The 15,908-nt window shown below is 43.9% G+C and overlaps 1 protein-coding gene across 4 annotated transcripts in view; it reads left to right on the top strand.

Moving 5' to 3' along the window:
• Positions 1–15,908, top strand: part of Ppp2r2b (protein phosphatase 2 regulatory subunit Bbeta) — a 400,868-nt gene that overhangs the window by 148,511 nt on the left and 236,449 nt on the right. Inside the window, exons 1-2 of one of the 4 annotated variants that reach the window (XM_036204910.1) lie at positions 4,343–4,809; positions 4,924–5,117. The exons of 1 other annotated variant lie outside the window; for it this stretch is intronic. In XM_036204910.1, the coding sequence (XP_036060803.1) occupies positions 5,048–5,117 (70 nt within the window). In that variant the 5' untranslated portion in view covers positions 4,343–4,809; positions 4,924–5,047. Of the gene's footprint in view, positions 1–4,342; positions 4,810–4,923; positions 5,118–15,908 lie in introns of those variants that run through there. 2 more of the 4 variants (XM_036204912.1, XM_036204911.1) reach the window with 2 other exon arrangements.

The raw sequence follows: 15,908 nt of genomic DNA, 5'->3' as shown, positions 1-15,908 counted from the left end.
TCTTGCTTCTCCATTTCCTCTCCATATCTCCTAATGTCTCCCGTTCCTTGATTCCTTCTTCTCTTCCTTCCTCTCCCTGGAAGTCCTGCCTGTATCTTCCGCCTAGCTATTGACCATTCAACTCCTTATTAAACCAGTCCCAGCAATATATCTTTACACAGTGTACAAATATCCCACAACAGGCTTTATTTTTTTCCTAAGTTAAATGCCATGTTAAAGAATCAATCATGTGGGGTTACATACTATAGCATACACAAGAAGGAATTACAAACTTTCATGAAATTCAAGGGGCCAGTCTCTGGGCAGCCAGCACATAAACCACCTCAAAGAGTGGGGTGAACATCAGGTAACTAAAGTTCCTGGAATGGAAGTCTATGGGATTTCTCCATTGAGGAAGTGTGGCTAAATCTGTAGCTATGGTGAGCACCAAGAAGGAAGAGTCCTCTTTCCACACATTTGGATCATCATCATAGCTTATAGGCTTCTTTTGCAAGGGGCTAAAATATCATCTATATTGTTTCTAGTTGTCCATTAAGACAGCCAGAGATTATAAAACTCAGGTTTCTAGGTCACATGTGTTCACATGGAAGACTGACTTGTAGTGTGGCTCTGTAGCTCTCTGCAGACAGAGGTCTCCACAAAGATCTTCTGAGAGAAAGCCATCATTCATCTGGAGAGATCTAGCTCTAGGCCAGGCCTGGACCAAGCACTTTCTTTACGTTGTCTATGAAGCCACCCAACAACACTGTGAAGTGACTGCTAGGGCTCTGACCTGCTTTGTAAACACAGAGGCTCCAAGATGTTAAATTACTTGCCAAAGCTCAAGGAACTCATAAATGCCTGAACTGGCATATGAAGTAGAACCGCCTGTCACCTGAAGACTACATTAGGACTCTAGACTGGAACAGATCAGGGTTTAAATAAAATTGTGGTTGTTTAATGTGCTAATTGCCTAGGTTGAGCTCAAAGGTCTCTGTATGTGTCAGAAGCACTAGCCTACCTGGGCAAGTAGGGAGAGTTGTGTTGGGAGAGGGAACCAAGGACAAGGGTGAGAAAAAATGGATGTACCCACACGCTGCCATGCTGAATGGGGTAACGTAAGAGTGCAATATATTTGTAATTGTCTCTTTCTGTGTAGACACAAAGCTGGGTTATGTCAGCTATTCAGAGTACCCTCTGCCACCCACTTTGGAGCTTGTGGCCCTCTACTTAAAGTATAAACTGGACACTAAGGTCCATGATGACAGAGACCAGCTAACCATCTCACAAACTGACATTTGGAATCTCCATCCTGTGTCAGTGTCTGGCACACATATTTGTTGGAAATCAGTGGTGGGTAATGATGGCAAAACAAAATGAAACCTCTAAGGAATAGCAGTGTTTTCTTTCCAGGTATTATTTAATCTTCACAGTGGTTTTATGAAATTGATGACATTTTTCTCCCTAATGTATAGGTAAGAAAATCTATGGCCCAGTGAGATTTTGTAACCTGCTTGAGGACACAATAATATAATAAGTAGATGAAAATAGGCTTTACCTGATGTCGCAGCTTGATACTGGATGTTATGCTATGGCCTGTCTACTTAAATTTTTTATTACATTGTGTGTACACATAAATGTAAAGGTCAAAGGACAACTTGCAGGAGTCAGTTTTCTCCTTCTATGTGGGTCCTGGAGATCAAATTCAGGTTATCAGGCTTGGCTGTGGGCACCTTCATCTGCAGAACCATCTTTCTAGCCCCTTTTGAAAGGCATAGCCCATGCTGACCTTGAACTTATGATCTTTCTGATTCTAGCTACCACAACTGGCTCAATTATAGCATGTGTACAATCTCAAAGTTCACACTCTGCTGTGAAGAAAGAAACATTGTTTCTTACTGTCTGTATTCCCAATATTTAGACCAATACTAGCACATATCAAATGTTTAGTAATTTCTAGGATATATACATATAGAATTCAATGGGAACAATTATTCCCATACCAGTAGGAGTTGTAAGCTAGAAACCCACAGGCTCACAATAGATCATTTTTGCATGATTTTTATCATAGATAGATGAATGAAAGACTACATACCACTAACTATATTCAATAATTTACTTATCCAATCAATATGTATTATAATTCAATAAGTATAAGCAAGCATCTGCTAAGTGGCAGGCACCTGATATTGGAGACATGGTAAAATATTTGATGGTGATAATAATAAGCAGATACTGGAAAATAAAATGTCATGAAAAGGACAAAATGATTGTGGAAACAAAAAGTAGTAGAGGCCTATGGTGTGATCTCAGTGACTAGAAACGGTCTTTTAGAACTTTGAAGTCTATTTAATGGATGGAAATGGAAATCCTTCTCATGTGCCTTCTTATGACTTGTGTCTTTGGTATTGTTGAGTGAATGCAGGCAGAATATTGCAGTACATACCAAAGGGAAAGTTTAGTAGACTCAGAGGCTGCAGAGAGGTTCTCTTTCTCATGGGGTACTATGGAAAATTTCCCATACCAATAAGCCTGAGCTACCATGAATCTCTATTCCAACCCAGCACCTGTTCTAAGGAGCCAAGGGGGTGGGCATTTCCCCGATGATGCTAAACCCTGCTGTCACAGCCGCAAACAATTTCAAATGAAGGTGAGACATCTCCGTACCTCAATGCGCTGAGAGATGAACCTATCTTTTTCCTTCTGTCCCTTCCTTGCCTTATGCCCATCTCTAAGAGAAGCAGAAAGGTGTGACTATGGGACCCTGCAGACTTGGTGAGGCTCCCAGCTCAACATGGAACATGCCATTAAGACAGCCCATACTGAAGCAGATAGAACCAATTTGTACCAATTCTCATCTGCTACTTAAATTTCACTGTGGCTCTTGAACAATCAAGGGTGTAGGATTTAACAACCACCTGAAAATAAAATAGAATCTACTGGAAGCTCACCTTTCACTTCCTAATCATAGGGAAACATTTCTGCTCCCCCTACCCTCAAGAGATGCAGTTCCTTTCTGGATGTAGAAACAATACCATTTTCCACCCACCAGAAACATCCTTTTTTTCCCCCTTAAAAACCTAGTGGCAATTCCCAACCACAGTTAAGGACTTGTTTTTCCATTTTTTTTTAACTTCAAATACTTTCTAAATTGTGTTAGCACAAGCATTCATTGTATGTATATAATTAACTCACAGGTCCCTCGGGGCCCATCTGGCTAAACTCGGGGAGCTTAACTGAGCAAGACATTTGCTGATGTCTCTCGCTGCAGTGACACCCACAGAAGAAGTGCACACTACTTCGTGAGGAAAGCAGGGGGAAGTTCTTTTCCAAATTGCTCTTCTAGTATGTTTGGATTGCTCCGTTAAATTATTTTGTTTGTTTCATAACAGTAACGATCTCGTTTTCTTTCAAATGTGGAATTTGCCATTGGGGGAAATGCAGGCTTGGGAGTGGATCCTGCCTTTGCTCTGAGATGAAGTAAGAAGATAGGACTCACTCTTTCTGTGCCCTTGGATCCTTTAAGTTCTGTCCGGATAGCAGTGGCTTTCCTTAGCCCCAGTCTCCGTTCTGTTCTGCATTCACCGACCTATTCTGCGGAGGGCACACGGAAGGCATTCTGAAGAAGCACACCTGAAAAGAGAAGCTCCCATGTCTGTCCAAAAGAAAACACAAAGAGCTACCAAGAGTGCACTTCTTCAGACTGAGTGTATTGACCCATAACTCAGCCCTGTGTTGTGTAGACTCTCTCTCTGCCTGTGAAGACACTGATGCATTTCTGAACACCAGCGTCTCACAGTTAAACGTTAGAGCACTTGGAAAGGAATCGGGCATGATGGCAGTCTCAAAGTTCTGGCCCCTGCTCTGCTCTCTAGTTCCAGCATGGAGGGCTAACCTTTGAATAAACTCTTTTTCCAGCTTTCTCCAGGTTTGAAGCTCCAGGCCTCGCCCTTGAACTTCAGTAAGGGGCAGTCTACATCATATCCGGTTAGCAAAAGGGACCTAGATGTGGACTTCTACCCAAAGGAAGTTACTTCTAAATGCTATCCTGAATGAAGTGCAGGCAGGTGTCCGGAGCAAAGCAGTCAGCTGAGGGACTCCTGAACACAAGCACTGTGCTGCCCTTGGCTGCATGGCACCAGAAGGGAGAGATTAGAATAGCGCGTCCACGCCTTTTTTTCCCCGGTGAACCTGCATGCTAGACACTCGCGCTGTTCAGGTGTCCTTGGCTGCTACTTGCACTCCTCTGCAACAGAGAGCAGCCACAGCCTCTGCCTGGACTCCCACTGCTGCTGGGGAAGAGTCCTGGGGCTGCTGACGCGGTTGGGAGGAGCCTCGCCTTTAATGCACCAGCCGCCTCCAGCCTCCTGCAGCAGGAGCAGCAGCACCACCAGCAGCAGCTGCTGAGTGCGCGCCTGTGGGTGTGAGGGTGAGTGCGTGCGCTGGCGCTGGCCAGAGCGCCCAGCCTAGCTCCCCGCCAGCTTTCCTAGCCCCCGCCTGCGGGAGCCGCCCTCCCGTGGGACCAGCACCCTCATCTCCGCAAGGCAAGCCTGAATCCTGCCCCTGCCATCTCGCCACTGCAGTGTGTGTCCGGAAAGGCACCATTTTGTCGCGGCTGCCCGCTCTCCCAAGGGGAGGAGGGCTCTCCTTTTTTTGCATTTTGGAGCCGCTGCCTACCAAAGGAACCTGTTGGGCATCTCCCCAGCCCCGCCTGGGAGCGCCTCCTGGGTGGTTGGGCAGGACCAGACCCCTCGTGGGGAACACAGTGCTTCCTGGTACCCGGAGGCTGAGGAGGCAGGCACAGCATCCTCGCTGGGAATTGGAGCTGAAGTGAGCGCACTGTGCGGGAGGAGCCACCGCAGCCTCGGAGAACGGAGTGGAGGAGGTGACAGCTCCATTGCCCGGTTTTTATTTTCTCTCTCCACCTCCCCGTCTCCTCCTCAGGCTCGGACCATGGTGCAGTCCCACTGGCTCCCCTGCCCCCCTCTCCTGTGAGACTGGCTGCGGGGTGGGATCATGGATACTTGTCTGCCGGCTTCTGGTTCCCACGCAAGTAAGCCTGCTGTCAATGGAGGAGGACATTGATACCCGCAAAATCAACAACAGTTTCCTGCGCGATCACAGCTATGCGACCGAAGGTAATGCCAGCTCGACCGCATTCCGCCGCTGGGGTCGGGTGCAAGTTGCGGATAGCTGTGCTTCACCGGCTGCCAGGCGCCTAGTGGCGGAGACACCTCAGGGCTCTGGGGCTGGGGCGGGGGCTCAGACTAGGCTCACACCCGAACTGCCTAGGGGTATGGCACATCCATCCAAGCAATGTGACTCGAGCCCCAGTTCAGCAGCAGGTGGACCAGGAGCCCCTGGGAGTTAAAATGGCCTTTAGGGATTAGGCTTTTCAGGGCGCGGCTCCCAGGCAGACAGATGATCCCAAGGAAGCAGATGACCCCTTCTTGCCCCAAGACGCTTACAAGAGTCTTGGACTGAACGGAGCAGGGAGGGGCCCAGTGAGACCTTGGTCTATCCCTCTCTGGGTATGGTAATGCTAAGGCTCTCTGGTGGCTGCAGTGAGGGTAAGGCGTCATTTCTTGCCCATTCATCTCTCTGACTCTCTGATTTACCTGCTCAGACAATCAAAACCCCCTAAAGGCCCTTTTGCAAAAGTGGGGGAGCCCTCTCCCCTTGAAAGTACGTTAGCCAGAAATTTTTAAAAGGTATCTGGGGAATCATGTTCCGTGGCGAGTGTACAAGGCTGACACGTGGGGCGAGCAACGGGATCCGTGGGGCCTTTAAAAAAATCACCATTATGAATTCTGCAGCAGTACTTTCTGCTGAATCAACAGCCAGCAGAAAGCAGGAGGGTTCAGCAAGCTGAGCTTTGGCAAGAGGTGAAATTGTTTCTCTCTCTCTCTCTCTCTCTCTCTCTCTCTCTCTCTCTCTCTCTCTCTCACACACACACACACACACACACACACACACACACACACACACACACACTCCAGCATAAGCTCTGGGAAGGCCTTCGGGGGAAAGACAGCAGGTGGATTGTATCCTCCCTTTTGTGTATGAGACATTTAAGTTTCAATTGAATGACACGAGTTTTGCATTTGAGCTTCATTTTCTACCTGTGGGTTGTGGTTCGGCAAGTACTACAAAGTGTTGCATTGTCCTGTGGTAATATTCCACGTGAGAAAAAATGTGCGTGAAGGTGCTTAGGGAAAATGTTACAAGGCATATTAGCCTGTGATTCTTCTAGAATGCTAAAACTCTCTGTAATTTTACTCACATCAGAAGAATGCCAGAGAAATGCAATGGTTCAAGTAAGAGTGCCAGTTCCTCTGGGGGAAATAAAGGCACATAAATATGGGGGGAGGGGTAAGGGTGGTACCTTCTGCAAACGTCTCTGGAAGTTGTAGATAGAAGAATTCCAAGTGCTACTGAAAACACTTTCTCCATTCATCACCATGTCTGGGGACCATCAAGCCCAACACATCTATGGGACCAGATAAGCCCTAAGATATGACAGATAAGATGACTTTTAAGATGGACCACCGATCCCTGCTCCATGATAAATACCATTCTTGCTGACTTTTAAATATTTCCACAGCAGCAGTGTGATTTAAAGTCTTGGTGCTTTGTGACAGAGTGTGAACAGGTCACATATGCCGTCCACCAGAGAAGTCAGCCTTGAGTCTGTTAGCTGTGTGGTGGGTAGGGAGCTTTCTGTGTGTGCCTACAAAGAAAGAAGATTGCCTTCATGTTATCTTATATTACATTGCACAGGCACAGGGAAACCTACCAAGTTGAGAAGGTGACTGCATTGGAGCCAGGTGTATAGGAATGCCATTTGTGGAAAGAAGTTAAAATGACATCCTTTGTTGTTTCCAGGGTCCTGGGTACTACCTTTGTACCTATGTAACTGCATTTTTATAAATTCTGATTCTGGATGGAGTGTTTGAGTTTATATAGTAATAATGAGGCATGAGTTTACAGCAAAGAGCTTTTAATCCTTGCTGGTTTGTACAAACCAAGCTCCTGTAGACCCCTGTACCTGTCTTAGTGAGGAGTTGGGAAGAGGGGGAAATGGAAGAGAAGCTTGGCAGAGCAAGAAGCTCTCTGTAGTCATAGTCTAATCTTTTCTCAGCCATCCACTCAGTTGAGCTGGACAGTAGGGAAGGAGCCTTTCCGCCCCTTCTAATGCACACCTGAGGAAGTGCCAGCCTGCCCCGAGAGAACACCAGATCCAAGTCTTCTCCCCAAAATTCTCCTCCTCAAAACTTCTTTTCCTTCTTGACAATTTAAACCCACTTACTGATTAATTGTCCTCTTCATCCTTTAGTAGATACTACTTTTCTGCTTTTCTGTTTTCTTTATGTCTCTACATTCACACTTCTGCCTGCTCAAATACAGCAGATTACTTTCTGCTAAACTCTCCTTCATGTTTTCTCTGGATCCCCCACACACACTTTGCTCAGATCACCCCACACTGCAGTGTTCTATTTAAAGCTGAAAGGGGTTTGCTGTGTAGTTACTGTGAAGGACTCCAAGTTCAATTTGCATTGTAAGTGGTAGCTGCAGGCAGGTTCATCTAGCTAAGAGCACTGTGTATGCCATGAACTAAGTCTCTGTCTCTCTCTGTCTCTCTCTCTCTCTGTCTCTCTGTCTCTCTCTCTCTGTCTCTCTCTCTGTCTCTCTCTCTGTCTCTCTGTCTCTCTCTCTCTGTCTCTCTCTCTGTCTCTCTCTCTCTGTCTCTCTCTCTGTCTCTCTCTCTGTCTCTCTCTCTGTCTCTGTCTGTCTCTTCTCCTTGATGGGCCATCAAACTTGCTGCCCTCTCCCACATTTTTCTGGCTTTCTGTCTTTCCTTGCTTTCTCAAGTCAACATCAACATCATCAGGCATTTTCTACTCCAAGCACTCTTCTGAGCTTTTCTATGTACATTTCCACATATCCAGAATGGGATGTCAACAGAAGCCCTGAGACCTAGAGATGTTATTAGTTACAAGGCCATTTAGGAACATGTAGTCTTCAAGCTAGAGACTGTTCTGAAGCCCACATGTTTTCACTAGGAAATTTTGCATGCAGCCTCCTATGACCAGAAAGATGACAATAGTTTCCTGGGTGTATGAGCTGAGCTTCTTTCTATCTGGAGGAGAATTCTTCTCAGAAGTAGTTTTTAAATGTGCACATGGGCGACATGTAAAGAAAGACAGAGTTGGAGTGACTATAAGCACAAAGTCAACATGGTGGTTCAGTCAGATGTGGGGCTCAAGGTTCCCTAAGGGTTCGTGTCTTGACTCTCTAAGATCTAAATGTGACTATGCATTTTTAGATGTCTTCGGTAGTAATTGAAACACTTGTCTTCAGTATGGCAGTCTGTGGATTTTCTAAATTAACCTTGTGCTTCCAAATGGGTTCACAGAATATTGTCATAAATGACATGGGTTAAAATAGCTTTACGGTCCTCAGTCTTCTTAGCTTTAAAATGGGAATCCCATTAGAACCTATGCCACAGAAAAAATGATCTGATACAGTAAAAGCATTTATGATATTGCCTACCACAAATCAGCCCCAATCCACTATAGCTATTGGTATTCATAGCAAACATTCTCTCTTGCTTTAAACTGTATGTTGATTGAGGGTACTTTCAAGGGGAAGAGTTATCAGGAATATGGCATAAGCCACCCGTCTGGTCCTCTAGCCAGGGAACTTGTCATTTAGCAATTTTCTTAATTGCTGGTTAATTGCTGGTTATAGTTTGGTATCAGTAAGCTCCATTTTCTCCCAGAAGCCACAAGGAAAACCATCTTATTTACACATTATTCTACAAAGAATGGGTTAATTGTTTCATGTAGTTCCTTCCAGTTGTTGGTAGGTTCTACCTTTAGTCTTTCTAGAAATATCACCCGGCTTTCTGCAGAGGTTTAAAAAATGCATGTTCAAGTACAGACATGGTCTCTGCTTTCATAGGATGTCCAGTCTAACAGGCGAGATAAAATATTGGATGGTTAATTTGGCAAGTCAATACGTACAACACACGTATGATGGAACATGGGTCTAATCTGGACTGGGATCCAAAGGTAGATTATCATTTGGCAGTTTAAGTTGAGGACTGAAGGATGAGAGCTGCATTAGCAAGAGCTGAAGATGCCTTAGGGAGAAGGGGCAGTGGGACCAGGAGCCCAGACATACAAAACCATCTGACACATTTAAGGAATGGAGAGGTGACTATAGCTATGACTACAGGGGGAGAGTATTTAAAAATGAGGGTGGCGTCTGTAGTTAATCAGGAATATACCAAAACCAAGACTGACCAATGGAAGAACAGAGGAGTGGGTAAAGACAGCAATGTGATAAGATGCCCAGAAAGCATTAATGATGCAAGCCAAGTGGGTCCATGAATCGTCACTGTAAAGAATCGTCACTGATATTCAGGGGCCAGATCCCATTGAACCTCATTGCTCAAAAGGATTTCTATAAAGGAGACATATCAGTGTTGTCATCCCCCCCCCCCCCAAGCTCAGTCCGGCTTCTGTGTAGGGTGGGGTTAGAAGAGTGAGTAAGAGCTGGGTAGGAAGGAAAGCTGGGAGGTAAGGATGAGACACAAATCTACACAGGATGGTGGCTGCAGTAGACATGGAAAGTCAGATGGATTAGAGATGCATTATAGGGAAAGCCTGCACCAGGTGTACTCCATGAGATAGTTTGGGTGTGAATGCAGCAGCTGGTGCTGAAGACACTCCCAGAGGTTTGCCTTGAGAATCCATACACAGGGTCCTTGGCAGAGAAACAGGAAATGGACTTTGGAAATTGGTAAGTTTTAAGAGAGCAATGACAAGTATAGTTTTACATCAAGACTTTAAAGCAGTGGTTCTCAACCTAATGCTGCAACCCTTTAATACAGGTCCCCATGCCATGATGACCCCCCCAACTATAGTTATTCTGTTGCTACTTCATAATTTTAATTTTGCTACTCTTATGAATTATCATGTAAATATCTGAAATGAGATCCCAAGGGGGTCAAGACCCACAGTTTGAGAACCACTGTTCTAAAGTAAGCAGATGTCTACTCCTGATGCTTCAAAAAGTCCTAGACCTAATATTTAAATTAGATAGCACAAGCATATTAAAATTAATAGAAACCATGTGAATAAGATGAGATACCTAAGAGAAGATTATTTCAGGAAGAATTTGAGGCAATGAGTGAGAAGTTACAAAGAAACTGATCTTTGTCTGGAATCAAGAAATTAGAGCAGAAAGTACTTCTTGTTGGAATGGGTATTTTGATATCATAATTACCCAAATACCAAAAGTTTCCACATAACAATACATGGTCATGTGTAAGCAGGGTGGTAAAATAAAAAGGATCCAATCTTAGATGTGCTGAGTTTGGACGTTTTAAAAGTTGAGATCTGAATGAAATTCTGCAGCGTCGAGAAGCACAGCTCCCTCCCCTACCCCATGTAAGCTCACAAGGGCTTGCTATGATGGATAAATCTGGGCAGGTGTGTAAAGATGGTTTTTAAGATGAAGATGCAGAAAGGCACTGGACAAATAAAAGGAGATGGTGTCCCACTGTAGAGAGGCACCTCTAGTTCTTTCAATTGCCTTGGTATTTGTATGCAAATGGGAGATCAGAATGGTACTTCCAATGCATATGGATGAGTGTTTAAGCTCTCAGAAAAACCTGAAATGGAAGGTGGGAAGAAGCTGCCTTATGCCTTATGCTATTGTAAATGACCTTTCTGGGGACAGGAAATGTTCTGCAACTCAACATAATAACCAGAGTGCATTGAAATTACCAGCAAGTATTCATTATTAGCAACCGGGTCCCCAGGGGCAAGCGCCAGCCCTTTATGAGTGCTGGTCAGAAACATAGCTGTGAACTTGGGGTGAATATTATTACACCAGTCCTGTCAAAATATTGATAATGCTCAATGAAAAGAGCACAGCTATAGACTGACATTCCTAGACTCCGACATTTGCATTTAAGAAGAAACCAAGGGTCCAATTTAGACACCAAACTGAGGGAAGGTGTCATGAGTCCTGACTGTAACCCAGGCATTTTCCTGAGTGTTTCTCATGTTTGCTTGCCTAATATCCTTGTGAAAGGTGGGAGAGTGGTTCAGTTAATCAAGCATTAGCCTTATTTCAAAATAATAAATTCCATGATACGGAGAAACCAAACAAAATCATACAGCAAACACATTTGTATTGTGAGCACATTGATTTAAACAACATGACCAGATTGGAGCCTATGACAACCTGGACTCTGGGCACCTGATTTTTGCCCAACTACCCTCCCTGCTTCTTGTCAGGATTTTAGGGGAGGAAATTCAAATCGAATTCTACCTATAGCAATACCCCTCCATGATCAGTCAGCGCTTTCTGGATTCACTAGATCAATCCTTTCCCAACCAAGCATAGCATATTTCTGGGCCCACTCTATCCTCTTGCTGAGAGGGAGCTCAATTCCCTCACCCAGTGCCAGAGCCCCTAGCTGGCATACTCCTATACATTAGTTCTACTCTCTAATATGAAAAGAATGAAATATTTATGGAATGGAGGAGTCAAGATGTGAGAAACTAGCTGGAGTTTTATGAACAGCATTTCAGTGTCTTGCAATCCCCACCTTAAGATATGAACAGAGAAGTGAGTTTTTAGACTGAGCTGAGGCAGTCCCATCTGCAAAGGCCGGCGACTGCTCCTATCAGTGCCTGGCCCACTGTGAGAGAATGGCAGAGATTCTGTTTGGTACATCGTTTTGCACACAAATGTGAAGGCACCTGAGGCCAAAACTGCTCTCCACCCACTCGCCCAACCTCCAGGACAGGAAGATAGGTTCCATCTGGTTTATCATCCTCCTCCTTCCAATTCCTTTCTTCTGCCTTTCCAACAGGGTTCTAAAATCTCTCTGAAGACCCTGACTCAGCTCTCCATTTGAAAACACAAATTAGTTCTACAAGGTCACTAGGAGTTTTATCATAAATAACCTAGGAACCCTCATTTTCTTAGGCTCCAAGTTCACTAAGAACAAAATGAAGAGTGATGGTATGCTAGGCAAGTGTAAAATCCATAGAAAACTAAGTTGCCTTTGTGGGTTTCTTTGGAGAATGAATCCTGGGCAACAGAAGGGGGCATTCCGACTGTCAGGACAAACCTTAATTACTTATGACGATTGCAAAGAATGAAGGAAGGTTTATGGGTACTGTGCAAAAGACGTGTAAAACTTAGAGGTGGGCAGGTTTTGACCTGAGGATGCTGAGATCTGTTAGGTGGTACGTGCTTCATTGGGGCTGGTCACCTAAATGAATATACCTTGCTTGTTTATTTGTACTTTTGTTTTTGTCTGGCAGTTTTTATAGTCTTAAGGTCTTTTCCATGGCCAAGTTCCTCTTTGCCTATGCTTTCTAATGGCTACGCAAACCTCCATGCTCTGACTGTATCCACAGTTGAGTTCCTTGTGAATGGATGGACAGCCGGTCTGTGTTTATATTAGGAAAGGTGCTACAGTGATGATCTGTAAATATATATATATATATATATTTGAGCAGACATTCTTTTTTCTGAGTTTAACATCTTCAAAGATGAGATAGATGCTAACTCCTACTTCTTAGTAGAAGGGTAGAAAGACATCTTTGCCCCCTCACCCATTTATTCTCCATGTAACCTTTGATTAGGCAGTTAATCACAAGGACCTGAAAAGAATATCACCAGGCACACCACTACCTTGTGTGCTGTGCTGTATCTAAAATGCATGTGGGCCTGAGTATCCATAAACATGAATGATTGCTGGTAGTTGGAATAGGCTTTCTGTATGCCATGGACAGCCGGGCCTTTAGAGTATCTTCCCATTTTAGTCCCCACTGTTCCATGGTTGATAATCATCTTGTCTCCCTTTAAATGAAAAGTTTGAGCAGAATTGGGGTTATTACACTACAATAGTACAACCCAGATCATACTCGAATCTGCCTGGTTCAAACCCCCGACTCAACACTACAATACCTCTCTACTCAGTGTATGAACCATGACGACTGAAAACTGAAGTCATGATGTTGTCACAGTTTTCTGAAATACTCTTCCAATTCAACACCAGGACAAAGTGTCCTGTTTTTATCAAGAATTTGAAAATGAATGAGGGGGAAAAAAATAACAACAAACTGAAGGCAGTTCACTGGTATGGGACACATCTCAGAAGCCCTGGGTAGATTTCCCAAACCTGCCACAGTAATTAGTCACTTTTGGTCTCTGAGCTTCCATTTACTAATCTGCTAATGATGAGGCTGAGGGTGGGGGAGGGAAGGGACAAATCTGTAGCTTTACTGGCTGTAAATGTCTGCATTGATCTTCGTATTCATGATCATCTGGGTCTCTGGTTTGTTCAGACACTGTGCTCGAGGGGTGGGACAGGGGACACAGGCATAAGCTCTAAATGGCTCCAGAATTCCTGGTCTGGCTGTACTGAAGGGCCAGATCATTCTCCTGGCAAGAAGGTTCTGATGCAGCCAAGAGGTAGTGCCAGAAAGGGAAATGTGTCTTTGCCAAAAGCTGCTGCAGATGGAGGAGCCAGTCTGTCTGGGCAGCCCATGACTTTGAGAGGAGCCATTTGGCAAAGTTGTTGGCAGGAACAGCCTTGCAGCATGGGTGCTGGAGACAGCCCTAGGCTGGAGTGATTCCGGGATGCAGCAAAGGTGGCTGGTGGGACAAATAACCATCTGGTGAGCAGGGTGCTGCTCACCTTGCTTCACTGACAGGGAAGAGCAAGTGCCAATCAGGGAAGCTGAACTCTCCATGATAGGATCTGACAGGCACAATAGACTCTCCGCTCTGCACCAAAGACTCCATGGAGGGTTAGAAATCCCCTGTGCCCTTTCGGAAATCTGGAAGGCCACATTATATCCTCCACTGTCACAGTGTAGAGAGCAAATCTACCAGTTTAAAACATAGATAGTATAGGGTGTGCTGTGAGTGGGGAGTGGCTGGGGCAGTTTCAGCATCGTTGTTCCAAAGCATCTTCCCATCTATTTGGGCAGACGACACTCTGCCCTTCTCCAAATGTAGTTAACCACACACACCATGCTGTATGTGGCTTCTGTGTTTGTCCCTGTATTGTTGTCCAAAGGTAGCCTGGATGGCTCTTTGTGTATCTTTGCCAAGTCTTGTCTAATTCCAAAAATATGGCAGGGGATAGAGCAATGTATATTGTTTGGATGTCAGATGTACAAAAGAATTCTTCTCACTCCCATAGGACAAAGGGTTGAGAAAATTCAAAAAGCCATATCATCGATAGTGGCGTTCTCTTTTAGGAAGAGTATTCACTAATTTCAGGGAAAAGTGAAATGTGTACATGTTGTATGAATCTTACGTCTGGGGCTATATTTTTCTTGCATACCCCAGACCTATTAGGGTGAAGACCACAGCTAATTTTATGTGCTTGAGCAAGATACAGTGGTATGTATATGCATAGTCACCTTATAAGCCATCTTTACTACACACGTTTATGATTGCCTACTACATTTAACATCACAGCTCTTTGTCATGTTTTAAAAACATTCTACATACCTTTCATCTAAAACAAGCATTTTCTGTCTTTTTACACCATTCTTTTTTCATTTACCCTGATATATGCCGAAATAGACATCAAGAGATTTGGGAACAAACACTACTGGTTCTCAAGAAACATGCAACTCAAGAGAAAAAGCAAAAGTGTGCCTATGCCAGAGAGTGACCTTCTAGAGGAGCTTTATTTACAAATCAGGATGCTGGCCCATTTTTTTAAAAATACTTTTGAAGCTAAGTTTTGTGTTAGTGTACAAACTAATAGGTTTCATTATGCCTTTTTAACATATATTTACCACTGTTTCTTGCTCATATTTGCTCCCATGCCTTCTCTCACTTTTGCTCCCCCAAACAGTTTCTCCTCTATTTTCCTATAGTATAGATCTGTAATGTAATATAATGTAATTTTCTGTCATGTAAATATATAGATAGTTTAGTCTAAATTCCACATAAGAGAAAACCTGCAATTTTTAGATCTAAACCAAAAGCATGTTTTTAAGGACAAATTTAAGTATGCTACAATGGTTTTTTTATTGTAAAAACCTCTTATACTTTAGATAGAAAGATAGATGGATGATAGGTAAATAATAGGTATGTAGGTAGGTAGATAGATATAGATATAGATATGTAGGTATAGATATACTTTACATGTCATAATTCCCTATAAATGACATAATGGGATGGAAATTTGGTATGCTCTTCATTTTGTACAAGTATGTGGATGTTCTATAGCAGCAGTGAGTGAGCTTTTCATGACAAGGACAAGAATATATATGCGTTCTCTATTCCATTGTAGTTTGTGGCAATGGGTGTGTGCTAGTAAGACTAACACTGTGAAAAAGCACTAGTGTTAGGAGAGAACCAAATACATATACACCAATGGGTGTTCGGTGTGTAGAGAAAAGCCTAAAAGAAAAGCAGCTCACTCCAGACATCAATATTTCCTTCCAGATGTTTCCCCCACCTCTGTGTGCGTGTGTGAGACAGATACACAGAGAGATGGACAATTGAGGAAATATTAGATTGACATGTGATGGTACCATATCTGACATTAGTCTATTTGGACTCAGGCTGGGGGGAGGGGGGTTATTCTAAAACATCTTATAGTAGAACTATAATTTTACTATTCCCTCCATGTTGTAAGTTCAAATTATACCCGTTTTTGTTATAATCTTATGATAAATAGTACACTGTCTTTAAATCATGTCTTCACTTGTTTTTTCAACACACTTCTAAAGGTACAAGTGCTGGGCAACATGACATGAGCAGCTGTGTGTCTAGATGACATTTCTAGCTTGCCTTCTGAGATAGCTATACCAGTGAATTCTTTACAACCTCTGTGGTGCACCCCCCCACCTCTGTTCTGGCCACACTTG

This window comes from Onychomys torridus, chromosome 13, assembly GCF_903995425.1.
Source record: "Onychomys torridus chromosome 13, mOncTor1.1, whole genome shotgun sequence".
Classification (NCBI taxonomy): domain Eukaryota; kingdom Metazoa; phylum Chordata; class Mammalia; order Rodentia; family Cricetidae; genus Onychomys; species Onychomys torridus.
Note: the sequence above shows the minus strand (reverse complement) of the source record. Positions and strands in the feature narration are given on the sequence as shown.